Source organism: Acanthochromis polyacanthus, chromosome 22 (genome assembly GCF_021347895.1).
Source record: "Acanthochromis polyacanthus isolate Apoly-LR-REF ecotype Palm Island chromosome 22, KAUST_Apoly_ChrSc, whole genome shotgun sequence".
In the NCBI taxonomy this organism is placed as follows: Eukaryota; Metazoa; Chordata; class Actinopteri; family Pomacentridae; genus Acanthochromis; species Acanthochromis polyacanthus.
Window position 1 is genome coordinate 27,000,717 of NC_067134.1, and position 22,259 is coordinate 27,022,975.

Below are 22,259 nucleotides of genomic sequence, written 5' to 3' on the forward strand. Positions count from 1 at the left end.
ATACATACTTGTGGATGCAGATCTGTTGTGTAGGACTAGAGGTTTCTTTCCTTTCTTTCATACATGAGACACTTAAGACTCTGTGGGATGGTCCAGTGAGTGAGTTCATCCTCTGGATTATCAAGTGGGCGCCCTCCTTCCTCGGTGTTTTGCTGATTTGCCCACGAGGGTTCAGCAGTGAACCCCAGCATCCCAGGTTCATCCTCTAAATGTGATCCACTCACTTGAAGGCCCAAGTGGCATCCTTGCTCTTCATCCACAGCCACTCACTTCCCTTTTCAGCTGCTCCAGAGAGGTCCTTGATGGTCTGCTGGCAGTTCTTCCCACGTACTCCCATTTCCTGGAGAAACCTGGATAGCGAGGTGACTACGAATCCTCTGCAGCCTACTTCTACTGGTCGGACCCTCACCTTCCATCCTCCATTGTTTTGCATCACCGACAAGCTCCATATATCTCAGCTTCTTGCGCTCATAGGCCTCCTCTACTGAGCTCTCCCAGGACACTGTGAGCTCAATGATGTCTGGTCACAGCAGGTTGGTGGATGCGATCTGAGGTGGGGAGCAGAGCTTTTGGTCCAGGTCTACCAGCATCCTCCAATCCCCCTCTCAAATGCCAAGGATCTTGTCTTGAGGTGACGAAATAGGTTCGACCCTCATTCTCCCGGACAAATGTAGTTTCTCATTGGGTTGACGTGGGTGGAAGGGCGTTAACGCTCATCTGCTGTGTTTCCAGCACTAGTTCCAGACACTTCAGCACCTGGTTGTAAGCAAAGGTCCAGGTGGCCACTTGGACTTGGAGAAATGATTAATTTGACGACATGCAGATTGTGTGAATGTGAGAACAGGTTTTTGAATCAGGCTGCAAACATCGTTTCTTCTACTGTAAAGTTATACGTTTTAGCAGACGAGTGTCGATGCTCTCCAATTTATTTCCAAAGTCTGACCGAAGTGACTTTAGCTCACTTAGGACTGCAGCTGTATTATCCATTTGGCTTGTCTCGTGGTCACTGGATGAGTTCAGTAAAGTTCTTCTGGAGGATGTCCGAGTGAAAATGTCACACTGTTTGGTTGCTTGAGGGTTAGACATCCAACCCGCTGATGTTAAATTTTAAAAGCCAGCACTGTATTTAGGGAGTTGTAGTTAAATTTGTGCAAAATTTGACGGAGTTCTGTTGCTCAGCTGCCATCATTCCACAGACTGTAAACATTGCTCATTTTGCTGTAAAGTTGGACATTTTAGCATGGAGTCTTTGGGGGCGAATGCTTTTGGAGGCAGCCTCTGGTGGCGATTTGAGGAACTGCACTTTTTGGCACTTAATTTTTCTGCCCCAGAGATTGCAGCTTGACACTGTCATACCACTTAGCAAGGAAATTAGTTGCTAAAAAACCATTGATAAGGTCTAATCGGGTCAGAGTTGGACATTTGGAGGATATAATACCGTGTTTGTTCAATAGAGTGCTGGGAATGGCACAAATCATTTCCCGTTTCCTATGTAAAGCGCTACGTTTACTTTGCATCATTTTATTTCACTGTTTGAATTATGTGTTTCGATGTATTGGCCCTAAAAAGGAGTGGATAACTACTTTCTGCAGACAATCCCACAATCCGGTACATTGGATTTAATAGATGACTTTACATAAATGTAAGATTGCTGATAACCTAGCGGCTGTATAGCGGGGATAAAGGCTCTTAAACTGTCATAAATACTGCATTATAAATACTCTGTATTTACATAATCATTAATGTCCTTCCTGTTTCTCCTGAGGCTAGCGTGAGAACTAAAGCATCAATTCTGGAACAAGAGCTGTGAAAATTTTCAAAAACATATTCGAATTTAATAAAAATAATAGGCTTTATTACATACTCTTTATATAATATTTTTTGACACACGTCAGAGCGGGTGGACTCTGCTTTAGTGTGTTGCTGTGGAAGTTTCCCTCTTTGTACAGACTGTAAGTGCTGACCAGTCACAGGAAATGCTAAGAGCCTGTTAAAAGCTTAACAAATATAAAGCTGTTCCTTTATGAGGAATAGACATCATATTCTGCACTCTTCCTCCCACACCGGACATCCTCAGCAAACAAAACAGACAGTGGATGTCTTTCCTAATGCAGCACGGCTTTGTTTAAACAGCGTTACTTCACAGATGCCCCCATTTACCTGACACTTAACCTCACTAAAGTTGTTTATCGGTATCGCTTTCAGTGCATCTGGACAGAGCCAGTGTTGATGTGCAGACAGAGAGAGAGAGAGAGAGATGGAGCAAAAACACAAGGAATATTGAGGAGATTTACCGGCTATCTGATTATGCTGTTAGTTTACTCCTGATATGAAATTAGAATACGCATCATTTTCAAGCTCTAAAGAATAAGATAGATACAGAAAATACAGCAGAGACAAATCAAATCCAACCAGTAATGTTAACAAAGGGATGCAAATAGTGATTATTTTCAGTGTTGATTACTTTTTTATTGCTTTGTTTGATAATCAGTCCAAAACTCATATTACAACAAAAAAAGAGAGAGAAGAAGCAGCAAATCTTTATGTTTAATCAGTATTTATTTCTGTTTTTTGACTCAATAGTATGCCTCTTTGGCGGCCTTGAAAACTGGTTTATCTGACATTTAAGAAATACAATAAAATCACGTTAAATACAGAAAGGTAAAGCATGAAGAAACACATGACAAAAACCAAGAGAGACAACAGAAAATCAGAGAACAAACACAACCAAATACAAAAATAATACTGAACATTAGCTGGAGATACATCTTTTTTTATTATTATGTCTTGTTTTTTTTTATTTTCTGTGAGACAATACACAATTAAACATAGTTACACCAGATCTTTAAACAATATTTTATTTAAAAGTCCATCAGTATTAGATATAAAAGACAATTGTGAGCTGACTTTAGTTAAAACTTGTGGCTAAATCTTTCACAATCTCTGATGTTTGTGGGTATAAAATTCTGCTTTCCCAAGAAATCAGAGTGACGGGTGCTGAGCTTGTGAAACCGATGACGTTGTTTTCTTCATCGTTTGCAGTGGGCTGATCTGTCAGGGCAAAAAAAAATGAGTTCTATTTGAAATAATGTGTCTGTGTGCATCGCGCAGAAGGTCGCCGCTCTCCTAATGAACGCCCACGCCGAGCTAAATGTCGCACAAACCCACCGAAGTGAGGTTAAACGTTCAAGCATTCGTTCTAACTCCAGCACATGATGTTGTTTATATTCTGCGAGGCAATCGTGCACGGAAACCTCCGACTGCAACCGCCTCGTCTGATGGAAGTGTCCAGTGTTTATTCTCAGGGATAAACAGAGACGCAGGGCTCGGCCTTCAGCAGATGTTGTGGAAGTGTCGGTACTGTAATGGCATTTTTGGCTTGAGGTCGAATAGCTTTCAAGTTTTAAGTCCGGGCGAATTGTGCGGAAGTGGGTGCCGTTAGAAATGCTCCAGTGACGCTTCTGTTAACATCCTGAGATCACTGAATCTATCTCCTTCAACCAGTGCTATTTTAACCCACTTGTGTACTTAAAGGATACCAGCAAAGGATGCACACTTAATCCACATTAGCTGTGGAGTTTTTTCATTCATTTCAGAGGGAGTTAGTGCATTTTTACTCCTCCACATTTTTCTGACAGCTTCAATTAACTTGTAAGATTAAGAATATGTGTGCAAAACATCACTTTACAAACTATATTGTGTTATGATGCACTGATTAATTGGCATTCTACAATTTTTTAAATACTTTATACGTGGTTAAGCAGTGTAATCAGAGTTTTTCCTCCTCCAATTGGTCACAACATCATTCCTGAGACAATTACACACGTGGACAAAATTGTTGGTACCCCTCAGTTAAAGAAGGAAAAACCCACAATTCTCACTGAAATCACTTGAAACTCACAAAAGTAACAATAAATAAAAATTTACTGAAAATTAAATAATCAAAATCAGCCATCACTTTTGAGTTGTTGATTAACATAATTATTTAAAAAAACAAACTAATGAAATAGGGCTGGACAAAAATGATGGCACCCATAACTTAATATTTTGTTGCACAACCTTTTGAGGCAATCACTGCAATTAAACGATTTCTGTATTTGTCAATGAGCGTTCTGCAGCTGTCAACAGGTATTTTGGCCCACTCCTCATGAGCAAACAGCTCCAGTTGTCTCAGGTTTGATGGGTGTCTTCTCCAAATGGCATGTTTCAGCTCCTTCCACATATGTTCAATGGGATTCAGATCTGGGCTCATAGAAGGCCACTTTAGAATAGTCCAACGCTTTTCTCTCAGCCATTCTTGGGTGTTTTTGGCTGTGTGTTTTGGATCGTTGTCCTGTTGGAAGACCCATGACCTGCGACTGAGACCAAGCTTTCTGACACTAGGCAGCACATTTCTCTCCAGAATGCCTTGATAGTCTTCAGATTTCATCGTACCTTGCACACTTTCAAGACACCCTGTGCCAGATGCAGCAAAGCAGCCCCAAAACATTACTGAGCCTCCTCCATGTTTCACCGTAGGGACAGTGTTCTTTTCTTCGTATGCTTGGTTTTTGAGTCTATGAACATAGAGTTGATGTGCCTTACCAAAAAGCTCCAGTTTGGTCTCATCTGTCCAAAGGACATTCTCCCAGAAGCTTTGTGGCTTGTCAACATGCATTTTTGCAAATTCCAGTCTGGCTTTTTTATGAGTTTTTTTCAGCAGTGGTGTCCTCCTTGGTCGTCTCCCATGAAGTCCACTTTGGCTCAAACAACGACGAATGGTGCGATCTGACACTGATGTACCTTGGCCTTGGAGTTCACCTTTAATTTCTTTGGAGGTTGCTCTGGGCTCTTTGGATACAATTCCAACGATCCGTCTCTTCAATTTGTCATCAATTTTCCTCTTGCGGCCACGTCCAGGGAGGTTGGCTACTGTCCCGTGGGGCTTGAACTTCTGAATAATATGAGCCACTGTTGTCACAGGAACTTCAAGCTGTTTAGAGATGGTCTTATAGCCTTTACCTTTAAGATGTTTGTCTATAATTTTTTTTCGGATGTCCTGGGACAATTCTCTCCTTCGCTTTCTGTTGTCCATGTTCAGTGTGGTACACACCTTTTCACCAAACAGCAGGGTGACTACTTGTCTCCCTTTAAATAGGCAGACTGACTGATTATGAGTTTGGAAACACCTGTGATGTCAATTAAATGACACACCTGAGTTAATCATGTCACTCTGGTCAAATAGTTTTCAATCTTTTATAGAGGTACCATCATTTTTGTCCAGGCCTGTTTCATTAGTTTGTTTTTTTAAATAATTATGTTAATCAACAATTCAAAAGTAATGGCTGTTTTTGATTATTTAATTTTCAATAAATTTTTATTTATTGTTACTTTTGTGAGTTTCAAGTGATTTCAGTGAGAATTGTGGGTTTTTCCTTCTTTAACTGAGGGGTACCAACAATTTTGTCCACGTGTGTAATGTGAGAGAAAAGAAGACAAACAGCGCTCCGATACCCAAATCTAGTCTAATATATGCTTTTTTTCTGTCAAATTTGAGATAATTTGACCTTGTTTGGTCAATAAATAGACCCCACATATTTTTTTTGGTTCTACTTTAAGCTCCAACTTCTTTAATTAATGACAACGTGTTGTTCTTTTTATTTTCACAATACTTTTAAATACTAATTTGAATTAACAAAAGAGTGATTTTAAAATGAAAGTAGGTTTTTTTACCTGGCCTAACCTATTTTGAAAATACACGGCTAAGTTAAGAACACAGTTTAGTCATATCAAGAAGAAAAATATCGCTTTTAATGTTTAACTGTTTTGTGCTTTTATACTTGGTACCTTTTTTTTCACTGTTTTTGTTTTTATTTCCTGCTTGTAAAATGTCTTTCAGTGTCCAGAAAAGTGGTATACAGATAATAAGTATTGTTATTATTATTATTATTATTAGTAGTAGTAGTAGTAGAAGCTTGACAGCAGCAGATAACAAACCATCTAATTCATCAAAGTTTACAACATAATGAGAAATTAACAGCATTGTATATACAGTACACTACCGTTCAAAAGTTTGGGGTCACCCTGGCACTTTTATCCATGTGCTATAATAACTGCACAAGGGTTTTCTAATCATCAGTGAGCCTTTCAACAGCATTAGCTAACACAATGTAGCATTAGAACACAGGAGTGATGGTTGCTGTAACAATGTCTAGACTGGATTTCTGATTCATTAAATGTCATTCTCAATGGAAAAAAAATGTTTTTCTTGCTAAAATAAGGACATTTCTAAGTGACCTCAACTTTTTAACAGTAGTGTAGATTTATATATACTGAAAATGTGCAGTTTATGGTCTATTATGAAGAGCTGAATACATAAAAAGACTGTAAGATAATGCAAACATCCAGGTAAATGAGTGGGTCTCCTCCAAATAAACACAGGGAGCTTATTTCTAAAGGAGCGATTCATAATTTCAAAGTTGTTTCTATCATGTCGCTTTAAATTCATGGTTAAATGGTGTCGGTGTTTGTCTGAGACTTTGCATCGTTCTCACAATCTCTTGCATCTACATTTCATAGCAACATATTTACCTTCATGGCTGCCACTTCCTGTGATCTGACGGCGACAGTTTCTCCCTGTGATGAGAAAGTGGGAACTTCCCACCACAGCTGCTGGATTACAGTTAGAGCCTCGAAAACACCACAGAGTTCAACAGAACAGGAAGTTGCATCCTCTGCACATTTGTCAGCCTTCACACTTCTCTGTGTGCTTCACATATTTACCACTACACTGCTTTACTCTTGAATTCACACATCTGACTTTTACTGAAGGGTGAAATGCAGTGCAGGTGTTGCTTCTTACTTTCACGGATGTGTGATTCTCCCTCTGTAACGCCTGATAAACTTGTCTTGAACAGAGGAATCATACGTGTGTTGTGAGCATTTTACATTTGCATTGACCTGTGATGTGGTTTCACAACCGATAAACAAAATGAAAGTTCAGTGCGGCTCAAAATATGAACTTCCCCTTATTTATTCACTTCTCATCTGGATTTTTTCCTAATTTTTGAATGTTTGTCACATGTCTGTGTCTTTTGACTTTGATTTGCATTTAAGAATTACTTTGACTTAGCACATGCTTACTTTTAAAATTAATTAATATTACATTTTCACAGTTTAAGGACATAAAAATTGCATTTTGGTTGCTGTTAAAACTTTGGTAAAAGTTTCCAGAGCACCATCTAGTGGTAAATAGAAGCAAGACAGGACTGTTTTTTTTAAATTTAGGTGTTATAATAATGTTCTCAGAAACCGAATCAGCCTTAATGGCTACACAATATCCAAGGAATTTAGTTTTTGCTGTCACTCTAGGAAGAAGGAAAGAGAATAATAAAATAACTGTGGAAAAAAGAACACAAAACATTAAAGTGAAATAAAAAAATAAAATATTTTTAATATTTTTAAATAACATGAAAACAAAAAAATTGAAATAAATTTATGCATATAAAATGAAAAATATAGATATTTGATAGAAAATAAAAATATATATGTTTTATATAGAAATATAAAAGGAATAAGGAAAGAGAATAATAAAATAACTATGGAAAAAAAAAACGCAAAAAATAAAGTGAAATAAAATATGAAAAATAAAAAAATTGCATATATAAAAATAAAATTAAATTAAAAATAAAAAAATTGTTTGGTTTTTACAGAGATGCAGAGAGAAAGCAGCTACGGGGTCATGGGCGGGCCTTTTGTCTAGTTTTTCTCTCTCATTCGCTGTATGCGCTGTCAATCAACACACTTCCCGACAGCTCGGATGTGACGTAGCAACTGCTCAGACTTATCGGAAGTTCCAGCCGCGCAACACAGTAGCGTATCAGCAGTGCTACTGTACCTCCTAAACACTTTAAACTTCTGAGTTTTCGTTCTTTTTCCACGACATGGCTTACCCAGGATACGGCGGGGTGAGTGAACGATATGTGACCGTCATTTTACATCTGTTAAACAGCGACGTTAGCTAGCAGGCAAGCTAACCAGGTGTTACAGTCTCCTTAATTAGATCCAAGAGCGGACACAGGTGTTCCTACAGTAGATACCAGGAAATACTGTAGTCGCAGTCAGTCAGTGATTCTCTGTCTTCTGCAGATATAATTCATTAGCTGTATTTGCATGTGCAGTTGTTTGAAAATGGACTTCAACTCATAACTTCCGGAATATAAAGAGTCCTCGATATTCAGGTGTAGAATGACGATAAGTCCACCAGCTGTGTGTATGGAACAAGCCTCGATGCGTTTCCTTTAAAAAAAATGTCTTTTGTCTAAACCTGCAGTGTATTATGCTTGACACTCTCACCATTATAAAAGTGTTGCTTATATTTATCTATACCAGGTGTGTCAAGTGTAAAAACCTTTTTTAAAATCCTCCAGAGCTTTCATTTTTGAGCCAAAAACGTAAAAATAAATAAAAAGCTCTCTGTAAAGAAGTTTACTGTAACTGTTATGTAACTCCTGGAGGGTTAGTTTTTGTACTGTCAGGAGTACAAATGCACAAATTCCTCCCTCAGGCTTCATCACATCTCAACTTCATACATGTCTTATGATGATTGTCACTTACTGTATCTGGAGCTCACATGCTTTAATGCTGACATGTTGAAACGTGCATAAAAAAGCTTAGAGAAGATATTCATTCCTATCTCTTTCAGTGTGGACTCATTCATACAAGCCCTTGTCTCTTTTTTTCTGAATTGTTTCAGTATGGAGGCCCGATGCCAGGCATGCCAGCTCAGGGGATGCCACCCCAAGGAATGCCCATGGGAGGCCCCATGGGAGGCCCTATGCCTGGACACATGGGTGGGCCGATGGGAGGTGGGCCAATGGGAGGCGCCCCACCTCAGGGAGGGTATCCAGCTTATGGAGGAGGCTATCCAGGCTCTTTTGGTGCCCAGCCCCCAGCTGCCAATGATCCAATGTGGGGTTACTTCACGGCTATAGCGGGCCAGGTAAGTGTGGAAGCAGTTTTTGACTTCTTAAGTTCTTCAAAAACATATAATAGATGTAGCCTTTATGAAAGCCTTGGTTTTATTGGTTTTACTTTCACATGTGCGCAAAGAGCCACAACATGGCAGCGCTTGTGTTTAACCCAGAGCCTCAGTCGTCACTCACCACTGCACTATTTCAGATTCCATGGAACAGCTCAGGTGGAGCTGCGTTACAGCTCTGTCTAAACTTGATTCCACTCTGCTGCAGCTGTAAAACATGCCAGGTCACCAAATGAGTAATGCCTGCATGAAAGAGGTGCACTATAATCTAAGTGCTGTGGATTGTATGGTAAAAGGGGCTAAAATTGTAAAACAAATGGATGAATTTAGAATTCTGTAACTGACTGAAAAAGGTTATAGTTGTTAGCCAGTGTTATCTTGCAGTATAAAGTCAGTGGTTAAATGGAGAAGAATATGCAAATGCCAGCAGATGTCTGCAAGAAGAACAACAGCTCAGATGAATTTTGGTCTTTACTGAACTGCAGTGTTTGCTGTACACTAGTGGAAGGAAACTAGCAGTTATCTATTGCCAAATTTTAAAACAAATTGTTTCTACAGTCTGTACATGTTCCTGAGTCAGAATTTGTCCAATTAAAAACACTGAAATGTAATTCAAAAGATGATGTAATTGCAAACAAGCAAGACCTATACCAGCATGTGATTTCAGATTTAGATATTATTCAAGATGACTTACCCTCCACATTGCTTTTCCTTCCTGCTGTTTTCGATCGTTTCACATGAACAGTTACAGTACTTGATTGGTGATGTATACAGGGTCTCCTCAGATCACTGTTTATTCTTTGGAAAGTTACACTTGACTGAGTGTCACTTCCTGCTCTGTCCAGGACGGTGAAATCGACGCAGAGGAGCTCCAGAGGTGTCTAACACAGTCTGGTTTCAGCGGCAGCTACACCCGTAAGTTCACCGCTGTCGTCTCCACAAAACAGGACGACTGACACATGGACTGTACCACGTCTTAGCTGCTGCTCTGTCATGTTAATTCAGCAAAATGTTTTAATCTCGCGTAGTTTAGTTTAAACCTCCTTAATTCCTCCTGAACTAGAATAAAAAAGTCTCGCTAAATGTTTCCTCTGAACACAGAAGTACTGAGAGGAACTTTAACTCAGGGAACTGACAGAATTGATCTGATGTTTTTTTTCGGTAGAGGTGTAACAGGTCTTTGATTACTTCCTGTCTAAATTCCAAAACTAAGAACGACTTTTTGAGATCAGTTCGAGCAAATGAGCAATCATGTATGAATTGCAATTTTTTAATTTAAAAAAAAGTCCCAAACAAATAAAATTACTTTTTATTGCTTCTTACTTACTTCAGTCTCAACTTGTGACTCTTTTTAAAGAAACTCTCCAGAGACTTTCTGAAATAAATTTTGACAGGGCTTAGATTGACGGCTTCATTTAACAGTCGGGCAGGAAAAAATCTGACAGAATCAAGTGTGGGAAACGAGCAGAGACCAAAGTGACGGGAAGACGATCCTATCCCGCAGGAACTAAAATAAAAATAACACATTTTTATTATTTCTGTGCGGGCCAGTACTAATGACCCGCTGCATTAGTAGAGGACCGCTGCTATGGATGGTCTTAACTGTTTGTAAACTTTAGCTCACAACTATGAGATACATTGTTCTGCACCCTGAAGCTTTGATGTCTCTGCACTATAATTGTGTAATTATTAACTCCTGAATTCTGGGTGCAAAGTCATCTCACAGCCTTCAATGGGACCAATATTTTATATAACTCCACAGCTATCAGTCTATCGCTCATTGAGATGGTTAATGAATGAACAAGACGGTGATTTTACAAACGGCCATTACGCCCAAAGTGCTCGTTGGACAGGTTAAAAGTTCAGTCCTGCTGTCTGTTTTCCAAAACACTGATGCAGTAAGAGAATTACTGCAGTAGTCAGTTGATTGTGAGTGGTTTTTGTTCTCGACCACCACTGCCAAACATAGCTTAATAAAGGAGGAGAGACTTTTTGAAGATGCTCATGCACAATACTTTTCCGTTATCTGTTCAGTGACAATGAAGTCGTGGCCTTGACTCTTTCCAATCACGTGTTTTCTGTCGTTGCAGCCTTCAGCATGGAGACGTGCAGAATCATGATTGCAATGCTGGACGTATCCTTTTCTCCAACTCCTGTTCAGTCTGAGCGCTGAAGCGTTCACGGTAGTTGTGCTTCAGCTGCTTTATCACGGCCGTCAGCGGTTTATTAATGCTTAACCAGAGCGCCACCAGAGGGACTTCACGGGGAAGATGGGCTTCAACGAGTTCAAGGAGCTGTTTACGGCTCTGAACGGCTGGAAGCAGAACTTCTTGATGTTTGACCAGGACCGCAGTGGAACCGTGGAACCTCACGAGATGTCTCAGGCAATCACTGCCATGGGTGAGAGTCATCAACGTGATGGGCACTTAACGGCTCCTGGAATGTTTAATGACGCTTGATTAGGCTTAATAGCTCATTAGCCTGGCTGTAATCTGACCCACCTGACTCCTTTTATGACAGCAGCGGGGCCAAGCTGCTGTCACTCCCCATTCGGCATCATTTACATATTATTTAGTGCAATGTCCCGTTAGATATTCCTCACATGTGGTCTTTGCTTCCTTTGCAGTTTTCTCAGTGAATTTAACTTGAAGCTTTCACTGATCAGATGAGCTCCTGTGGGTCTCCGTTGTCTCACAGCATATTCTGTACACCCAAAATGCACATTTAAAGCATTTAAATTAGAAAACTTCTGTGCATTTAATGTGGCGTTGGTTGTGGCCCAAGAGATTCTAGATTTCTAAAGCTGATATCAATTATTTTGTTTGGAAAATCTGCCAACAGTGTGTTCTAAACGGTTTAGGAAGACTTGTTTAGTTTTATAAATGTGCTGAGATGCACACTGAGTGAGACTTTCTCAGTGTGAAGTACACAGGAAGTATGGTTTTCATTTGGTTTCAAAATGACCACAAACAGCTCTGGCAGACTAAAACTGATATTTGCACACCTAAAAACAGACGTGTCATTTAAATTACAGACATATTAAGATCATTCCTAGGCACACAGAACCACAAAAAGAATATTATTGCGAGTTAAACCGTCATACAAGTTCTACAAAGCAATGAAATGTGGAGCTTATTTTAAATAATCGTTAATATACTCGCATGCACAAGAAACGCAAGTTTCTTTTACCCGATGAAAAATTAAATTTGGTTTCCCAAAACAAAAATGCATTGGTACTTTGTGGTGCATGGTGTGTTCTTAACATTTTCTGTTGCGTTTTGTAAGGTTGGTGTGAAAACCAAAAACGGAAAAAGAATCGTTGCAATACACCAATGCATTGATGATGTGGACATGATTCACACTTTGCACGTGCAACTGAATATGCACGATTTATCAACACCTTCAGCGGGTATAAATGTCATTCAAGATCATAGGCATTTCACTTGCTGTTTAACTATGCCGCGCTTAAACCAAATTGGGAGGAACCAAGCCATCGGACGTCTGCAAGCTGGAGAGTCTGTCCGCTTCGGGGAAGGTCATCGGTGCTCTGTGTGGTGTTGTATCGACGCTGGAGACGGTAAATGGTGGTGATGTTGACGTTAAAGTGACGGGCAATGTCTCGGACAGACTCTCCAGCTTGCAGACGTCCGATGGCTTGGTTCCTCCCAGTTTGGTTTAAGCGTGGCATAGTTAAACAGCAAGTGAAATGCCTATGATCTTGAATGACATTTATACCCGCTGAAGGTGTTGATAAATCGTGCATATTCAATTGCACGTGCAAAGTGTGAATCATGTCCACATCATCAATGCATTGGTGTATTGCAACGATTCTTTTTCCGTTTTTGGTTTTCACACCAACCTTACAAAACGCAACAGAAAATGTTAAGAACACACCATGCACCACAAAGTACCGAATGCATTTTTGTTTTGGGAAACCAAATTTAATTTTTCATCGGGTAAAAGAAACTTGCGTTTCTTTTGCGTGTGAGTATATTATTAGTGTCAAGTGTCTTTCTAACACTATGGCTTCCCACACTGGACAGGGTTTCACTCAAATCTCTTCATTTCAATTTAGTCAGTGAAGAAACAGGAAGCAGGTGAAAAACCTTTAAAACACAAAAATAAACAAATATGGATAGATATGCTTCCCCAACTTAGTAAAGCAAGTATATTTTGCATAAACATAATAATTAAACCCATTATTTAATTATTGTAAGATTATACATTGGCATTTTTTTTTATTTTTTACATTTGCCCATGAATGAAGGAAAACTCCTTTAAATAATGCCGTTCATAAACTACTTTTCATCTAATAATGTGAATAAATATTCAGCCAGATAAACAGTAGGTATTTAAAATCACCCAAATTGCTCCTTAGCAGAATTTTTACCTACATAAATAATAAACAAACCAGGCAGCAGACTTAAACAGAGTGTTAGTAGTAGTGGTACGTCAAGAAGTATGACTGAGATGTTTCACAGCTATATGCACCATGTAGAATAAGAAATCATTGGAGCTGCCTGACAGTGCAGGTACAGTCTTCACCACTCCATTAGATCCACCTGAAGCACATATCTAACCTGCCAGTCACATGGAAAAACAGTACATTTATCCAGACACATGAGAATGGAGAAGAGTTGATTTAAGCCAACGTAAACAGTGTCTATAGGGTTTGCTCAGAGTGGTCTGGCTTTAGCTCATATTCTCCTATAAGGGAAACATTTCTGTTGTTATTTGTATGTCTTTAAATGAATCACAGTCATTTGGTGCAAAGCTGGAGATGCATTTGCACGTAGAGATGTTTTACTGCATGACCACATCCAGGTTGCTGCTTGGAGGTTGTTGTAGTTTCCAGTGTTGAATGAGATTTTGGTAATGCTCAGATAGCAGAAGAGGAAGAATAAGCTGCGGGAAATCCACCCCCAATGGCAGGCTTTACCCACAGCCTACGTGAGCCAGACGAGGTTTGCACAGAAACCTTTGAAGAAAAGAAAAACATCCAGGGAGTCGTGGTTCTCTGGGTCCAGAGCAGACCAGCCAGACATCTTAAAGCTGATAGAAAGCTCAGAGCAACTTAAAGGGGAACTTTGTTTTTTTTTCAACCTGGAGTCTGTTTTCATTTGTCATTTCATACATGTGAGTGATGGAGAAATGAATTTTCAACATAGCTCCAGTATTTAGCCAGGCAGGCAGCTTAGTAGCTCAGCTAGTGAAAAGTATGGTGCAAGTGGCCCCCCGCGTCAAAGTCCACCCTGACGTGCTTTTTTCCTCACACTGACCGGCTCAGATAGTCTCAATGAGTGTCCCACAACATACTAGAGATGAGAAGTGAACGAAAACCTCCACATTACTTGGCGATTGCTCTTTGTTGTGGTCTGTATCCAAATCTCAGGACGCTAGAACGCAAATCTCGTTCCGAAATCGCCCGATAGCTTGCGAAATCACGCGAGAGAGCCCCATACTTTTCGCTAGCCGAGCTGCTAGCTGCCTGCCTGGCTAAATACTGGAGCTATGTCCAAAATTCATTTCTCCATCACTCACATGTATGAAATGACATGAAAACAGACCCCAGGTTGAAAAAAACCGAAGTTCCCCCTTTAAACTGCGCTTGTTACACACAGAAGAGCTGCAGAGACAAATTCAGGAATCCATCCTGCCTTGCATCAACAGTTCAGATGGTGATATAACGGTGTGGAGGATGTTTTCTTGGCACCTTTTGAGCCCGGTAGTACCAACTGAACATCATATAAACACCACATCCTACATCTCTTTGAATTGCCTTTCCCTGCAATGCGACCCATTGTCAACAAGTCTCTTAAATATTGCTTTGGAATCATCAGTGATGGGGAAAAAATGATTAGACCACGCTTGTTTTCTTCCATTTCTTGTTCATTTTCAACTAAAGGTCCATTTGTTTGGACAAATGTGATTACAAAAATAGCTCATAAGAGTTTAATTTCAGAGCTGATATCGGACGTTTTCAATGTTTTCATGATAACCAAAATCCTTTCAGTTCTTCCATCAATATCTATGGCATTGTTCTGCTAAAACAGCTTTTAGGATTCCATGTTTTCTTTTGGAGTTAGTACTGATTCAGAACCATTGTTTCTGATGTCTCTTCATGCTCTCCACCAGCTTCTGATCACAGCAGGCCATTCCTGTTGCACTAATTCTAACCAATCTGCCTTGTTTTTGGGCTTGTGGTTCTCCCTTTAGCGTGTGATGATTTTCCACAGGTTTTCAGTTGGATTTAGATCCGGTGATTGAGCAGCCAAAGCATGGTTCCAATGCTCTGGTTTGCAATGGACTTATGATCACTTCCTGTCCTCTCTGACATTTGTTCACTAAGGGTGTGGTTTTGTGTAAGATGTTCTTCTGACCGTCTGCTACCATAAACACTGAAGTCTGTCAGAGGCACTGGAGCTACAAGGGGCTTGAAATGAGTAAAAAGATAAATCTGACTGTTATTTTCCTCCTGTATCAGGCTACCGTGTCAGTCCCCAGGCCCTCAATGCAATCATAAAGCGCTACAACAAAGGGGGCAGGATCTTCTTTGATGACTACGTGGCCTGCTGTGTCAAACTGCGAGCTCTCACAGGTATGAAAACACAAAACCAGCGTCTGACGTGTGCAGATTTAAATGTGGACTGACAGCGAAACTACATTTGGTTTTATTCCCCCCCACTGCTCTCTGTGAAGAGAAGTGAAATTCACTCGGCTCTGCGCTCAGATCTGTGTGTGAAATGAGCTTTATTGAAATGACTGTTTCCCATTACAGACAACTTCAGGCGGAGAGACACCATGCACCAGGGATCTGTCACCTTCCAGTATGATGACGTAAGTGATTCTGTTTGCTCCTTCATACCAGAAGGGACAACAGTTTTTAGGCTAAAGGGGTGTAAAAACATAACTGTGGGGATGGGGTGAGACATGAACCTCATGTTTGTCCTTTTAAAACAGTAACAAAGTGCCCAGCTTTACTCTGTTTCCATCAGCTCACTTTAATGAGTCAACAATACATTTATCGTCAACAAATCTGGAGGCCTAACACGAGTAGGATGTACAGTATGTTTACAGCTTGTCTTCTTGATTTAAACTTTTAACTCAGTCAAGCAGATGTGATGGAGAGCTACATAAAGACCCAAGGCAGCTGTCCAACAACATCTGTACCGTGTGCCAAAATATTAGCCTAGCCGCGCTAGACAACCCACGGCAACGAATTTAATTCTCGGCCAGGGTGGGTGTAGTTACCCTCGGTAAGCCTCGAGGTTGGATGCTCCTAAAACTGGCCGACGAATCACCATGAAGTGTAGAGTCAGAAGGCGGGCTTAACTAAGTGACGACAGAGGCGCAACGATTCTGACAGAAACAACCAGAAACAACTAGCCTAGCCGCGCTAGACAACACACGGCAACGAATTTAATTCTCTGCAAGGGTCAACAACAAAAACGACAACAGTCGTTGCGCTCCATTAGCACCGACTCTGAATAATCTTTCTGTTAACATGTCTGTAATATACTTGAGCTTCACCCATTGACTGTATAAATAAGGCTTCACCGAACTCCCGCATCCTCTGATTTCCGGCGCTCTAGGAACTCCGTCAGCCTATTCGTTGCGCTGATTGGTTGTATACCTACCCAATTGCTGCAGAGTGATTTGAAAGACAACCTTTTAGCCCGCCTCCCTCCCTGTCGAGAGTTCCTAGACCCTTGTGTCTTCAGACCTGGGTCTAGCGCGGCTAGGCTACCAAAATATGCCAGTTAAACCCAAAAAACTACATGCTGGTTTTCATCAAGTGGATTTTAGTTCTGTTTTTTTTTTTTTTTTTTTATGGAGCTGATTCCAGTGGGGTATTTAGAGTAAAACTGTTTGGATTTCTATACAAGTCCAGATTCTAATAGAAATGTTTCCAGAAATTGATGATGAGTGAGTTTAGTTCAGTGGATGTCAAACTTTTTCTGTCAGGACAAAAAACGTCTGCGCCTTCCTTAACCCTTTACGCTTCAGTGCGTCGTAGGTGTACCGCCGGCAGTACACCTACTAATTTGCATAGGAATTTCAAGAATGTCCGACGGCTGCAAACGCGATTATACAAACACTATACGCCGATGGAAAGCTTAGATTCTCATGAATCCGCCGGTATAAACCACTTTCAGATGCGATTACCACAGCGGGTGAGAAAAACACATTTGTCCGACAAAAACGAATATCCATCCATCCGTTCTCTATACACGGCTTCAATGCACACAGCGCGACTCACATTTCCGGGTTCATTATTACACACAGAAAAAAAGATTCCACAAAAAACGGCCATAATCCAACCTTTTACATCCAGATGACACAAGCCAGTAAACTATTTTGTCCAAAACATGTCCTGAAGTCGGTATAAAATCCACAAATCGGTCGTTTTCAAGGAAATGCACCTCGCGATGTGTGTCCAATATTCCCTGTATTTTTCGTCATTTTTTTTAATTTAAAAACAGAATATTAGCGATTTTTTTTGTACTGAAAACGGCTGGAATTGACTGAAGCTTAAAGGGTTAATAACTTTGTATACAAAGTTTCCAAGCTATTAAAATATGAAAATGCAAGGCTTTTTTGTTATATCAATTCCATTTGATTGTTTTTCACGGTAAAGGTCAGGGGTGTTCAGGTTCCACATTCAGCCCAGTTTGATCTCAACTGAACTAAAATCAGAGCATGATAACGTGTAGATAACTGCAGCTCCTACTTTTTCCCTTTGTTTTAGTTCAGAAAATTCTGAAAATGATCACATTTAATCTTTTTGCAAAGTATGATCATCCTGAAATTTCTTCCGTGTCCGTACTTGCCAAGTACGGCCTTGCGCACTCAGTATGGAGAAACATATTGTTGTGTCGCAAAAAACAGGCCGGCGTTGCGGAAATAGTTCAGATAATTAGTTCCACATAGACGGACCTTTTCCTCCCAGTTGCTCGCACACCTCCTGCCATGCCTCCGTACCTCATACTTTGAGAACGCTGGTTTAGTTTGAGTTTAAAGAAAACCCTTAAACAGCAGTTCTCTGCACTAATTAGTACACCTGACATCATGCCATGGTCTCCCTTACATCAGTGTAGTTTCAGAACCCCTCCCCTCTTTCCAGATTCTTAGAACTTTACATCGAGCCTCTGATCCCGTCTGATGGATCGTTAGGCAAGGCAAGGCATGTATTTATATAGCACATTTCAACAACGAGGCGATTCAAAGTGCTTTACAAAGACATTAAGACAGAAGATGAAAACAATTATTTAAAGAAAAACAAAAGAAAACATTTATGAAATCATCCAAAAAAAGTCAGAAACGTAAAATGGATCAAAAACAGAAGTCAGAAAACAAGGGCTGTTTAAAATAACTGTCATAAAATAAGATTTAAATTAACTAAAATAATTTAATCAAAAGCAGCTGAGAACAGGTACGTCTTCAGAATGGACTTAAATGTGCTGAGAGTTTCAGCTGATCTACAGTTTTCTGGGAGTTTGTTCCATATATATGGGGCATAGAAGCTGAATGCAGCTTCTCCGTGTTTGGTTTTTACTCTAGGAACAACTAGAAGATCTGATCCAGATGACCTGAGTGGTCTGGGTGGTTCATACTGAGTCAGGAGGTCCTTGATGTGTTTTGGTCCTCGACCATTTAAAGCTTTGTAGACCAGCAGCAGGACTTTAAAATCTACCCTCTGAGTGACAGGAAGCCAGTGTAAAGACTTTAAAACTGTAGTGATATGATCTATTTTCTTGGTTTTAGTGAGGACTCGAGCAGCAGAGTTTTGAATCTGCTGCAGTTGTTTGAGTGTTTTTTTTTTAGGTAGACCTGTAAAGATACTGTTAGAGTAACCAAGCTGACTGAAAGTAAATGCATGGACTCGATTTTCCAGGTCCTGCTGAGACATCAGACCTTTCATTCTTGAGATATTTTTAAGTGATAGTAAGGCCACTTTGTAACTGCAGATCTAAAGGACAGGATAAGTAGCAGTGAGCTTAAAAGATGTGGTTGTGTTCTGGTCCAAAATGACTTCTACTCTCTCTCCCCTCCCCTCCCCTCTCTGTGCCTCCTGTTAACAGTTTATCCTGTGCACCATGGCCATCTAAGCGCTGCCATCCACCGGGTCAGGACGTTTATGTGTCAGCCGGCAACTGATTCTGGATCAGAACCTCACAGGAATGCAAAGGGAGGCCAGTATATTAGACTGAGCGGCCGCGAGCCGCGTCAGGAAAGTACTCATTGCTTGTAACGCTTAGTGTAACGCTTTAGTCTTGTATGTAACACAGGGATGTGCTGAAGATGTATCCGGTGCACACATATACACGTGGTATGTATTCATATTAGAGGGGAATGTTTGACACGCCGCTGCCTGTAAGGCCTTCATGAGGAGGAGGACGTCTGACTGAAATGTGACGCAACACAGGATGACTTAACAATTGCAAAAATTGTGTAACTGCATAGAAAATGTCCACATAGAGACTTTAAAGAAGGGAGGAGTGAAGAATGAGATTTTTTTAGCAAGACTTTAATGGAATGTGAACCGTTCTTGTGACCTGTGAGACACCTGTTGTGCCATTATAATATCTGAATGTATGTTCTAATATACTAAAACATAAACACACACACAGACACAGACACACATATATTGACAGTTGTGCTCATAAGTTTACATCCCCTGGCAGAATTTGTAAAATGTGCTCCATTCTTTAATGAAAACATGAATGATCAGAGCAAACACAAAAAATAGCTTTGTCTAAACACCAGCCCTAAATGAAAGAAAATGTTTCCATTAACAAACATATTTGCTAAAAAATAAAGGACAATATTTCACAAATTTGGCCAGGGTATGTAAACTTAAGAACACAACTATACATATGTGTGTTTTGATTGACTGTTTGCAGTATGATGAAGCTGATTTGCTTTTTTCCTTTAAGCAGTTATGTATGGAATCACAGGAGTGCCATAATGAAAGATAAATCTGTTTAATAAGGAAACAAATGTGTAAATACAAAGAGGAATAAATAAAGAAAAAAATATTATTTATTCCTCTTTATATTTACATTTATTTCCTTTTTTTTTAAACAGATTTAACTTTCATTATGGCACTTCTGTGATTCCATAGCTATGAGCTTGACCAGTATGCACTAATGTCACTGCTGTAGTAGTTTGATGTTTGATGTGATCACAAAGCCAAAGTGACTGTGAGCCAATTCAGTCCACGCTGACAGCTGCTGTTAACGATAATCAGAACTAGGAGTGTTTCCACAGAGCTACAGAAGTTCATGTGCCTGAGATTTTTGCAGCTGTAAACGTTTTTAGCTTTCTGTACAAACACAACCAGGTTTCCACCTCCACACTTCCAATGTTGTCAAACAATTCGTATTTTGTTACTCACAATAAACACACTTTTAATCAGTATGCGTTCTGTTTATTCGTTGGTACAATTGCGCATTCCCCCCCCCCCCGTCTATTTACACAATATAGTTTATTTCATTAAATATAGTTAAGAACAGAAACATTCAAATTAGCTGTTAAGTGTTGCATTGTATAAAATACAGTGGCAAACATTTAAAAAATGCATAAAAACAATTGTGAACAGCACTAGGTTTAAAAAGTGACATTTATATCCAGTACAGCGAGTTTTCTAATCTCTGTGCAAAAGTTTGCAAATCCCATGAAAGTTCAGTGGACGACTTTTTTTTGTTTTTAGGCGCTGGACATGTCAAGGTAGGCTTCAGCAACTTTTGTTCTACATCTGTGCTCGAGGAGAAAGCTTGTAAAAGAAAAAGAGAGAAGGTATTCTGCTGGAAACGATGGTGTTGTCCTGGAAAGAAAAGCTTTCTCTTGTCTCCTCTTCAGATTATCTCCCCCTTTTCAGCTCTTGTTGAAGAAACAAATCAGATTTTTAAATGTAGTCTGACCTTTGCTGGTGTAGTTGTTGTAGAAAGGTGCAGGTGCTAAAATCTGACACTAGGGGGAGACTTAGAACTGCATAAATGTTGGACAGTACAGGCCAAAAGAAGGCTTCACATTTCAGCTCTAATTTATCCAAACCAGTATTCCACATCATTTATTCATGTTTTTAAGGGATTTCTTCCAATTTTGGTTTCAATTTTTATGTTGTTTTTTAAAAAATTGTTGAGCAATGGAAAAATCCAGAGTGTGAACCTGCCGAGCAGGTGTAACATCACGGCAGGGAGACTTTAACACTCCCCCACCTTCACGCCAGACATTTTATCCCATAAGAAATAAGTCTGAAAGCACAGGTTCAGTGGTTGATGAGTGTAAGACGACTTCTGGCCCAGCGCTTCTCAAATGAAAGTACTCACAGCTATATGCATATTAAAGTTCTGCATTCACTTACAGTACTTTTAGCAACTCAAGCATGCATGAAGACATGAGCAGCGTTCTGTTATTGAAGCTCATTTTAATCACTGCATTCCATACCGTGTGTTTCAGTAAAAGTAGCTGGTAAACAAAGTAGTAGAATGAATGAAATGCACTGAAATGAAACCAGAAACTACCTCTGAATTAGTCTGCCATGTCCAAAATTATTCATTATTCAACTCAAACTTGCACCGTTTTCTAAAGTAGTAGTTCAGGTTCCACATTCATCCTAAAATGAAAAATAATCACAGTAAAATCACAGCATAATAACCTATAAATTAAAGCTGCAAGCAGCGTTGGACGGGTCCTCGCAGACTTGCCAGTCGATGAATCCACGCATGTCCACCAGGTGGCGCTGTGGCGAGTGTATGTCAACCTGTGGATGTGATGAGGGCTGGCCTCTGATCACACATGTAAAATTTCAGCCAGATTGGAGCATGCTCAGACTAGTTATAGAGCATTTCCTGTCCATCCAACAGGTGGCGCCACAACTCAGAGTGTATGGTGGCCTATGTCCTATGGCCGATGGCAGCGGCCCCGGATCAATTCCTGCTCGTGGCCCTTTCCTGCATGTCTTCTCACCCATTTTCTGTATCTCTTCACTGTGACTTTCTAATAAAGCTGAAAAAAATGTCATTTTTTCAACATGTCGTAAAAACATTCCAGTATGATGAAATAATGTATAGTAGGCCGTGAAAAACACTATAGAGCAGTTTTCTTTGGGAAAAAAAAACATCATTAATTTTGTCCAAAAAAACACCATAGTATAGTATGTGGAAAAAAATGCCATTTTTTAAACATGTCGTAAAAACATTCCACATGATGAAATAATGTGAAGTAGGCCGTGAAA

General features: G+C 39.9%; 1 protein-coding gene and 1 long non-coding RNA gene across 2 annotated transcripts in view; one reads left to right on the plus strand and one right to left on the minus strand.

The window, feature by feature from the left end:
- The window catches only part of LOC127532183 (uncharacterized), an 809,822-nt gene that overhangs the window by 42,603 nt on the left and 744,960 nt on the right, over positions 1-22,259 (minus strand). The gene's annotated exons all lie outside the window — the stretch shown is intronic.
- gca (grancalcin) lies at positions 7,811-20,438 on the plus strand. The gene is made up of 8 exons (XM_051943386.1): positions 7,811-7,946; positions 8,735-8,980; positions 9,865-9,934; positions 11,110-11,153; positions 11,272-11,419; positions 15,504-15,617; positions 15,798-15,856; positions 19,102-20,438. Exons 1-8 carry the CDS (start codon positions 7,923-7,925, stop codon positions 19,126-19,128), a joined length of 732 nt encoding a protein of 243 aa, XP_051799346.1. The 5' UTR covers positions 7,811-7,922; the 3' UTR covers positions 19,129-20,438.

What these genes read in the sequence shown, in the direction of transcription:
- gca (XM_051943386.1), top strand. Translation starts at nt 7,923, where the DNA reads ATGGCTTACCCAGGATACGGCGGG. An exon ending in TTTCAGCGGCAGCTACACCC is followed by an intron (nt 9,935 to 11,109) that starts GTAAGTTCACCG and finishes CTGTCGTTGCAG; the next exon opens with CCTTCAGCATGGAGACGTGC. An exon ending in CAAACTGCGAGCTCTCACAG is followed by an intron (nt 15,618 to 15,797) that starts GTATGAAAACAC and finishes TTCCCATTACAG; the next exon opens with ACAACTTCAGGCGGAGAGAC.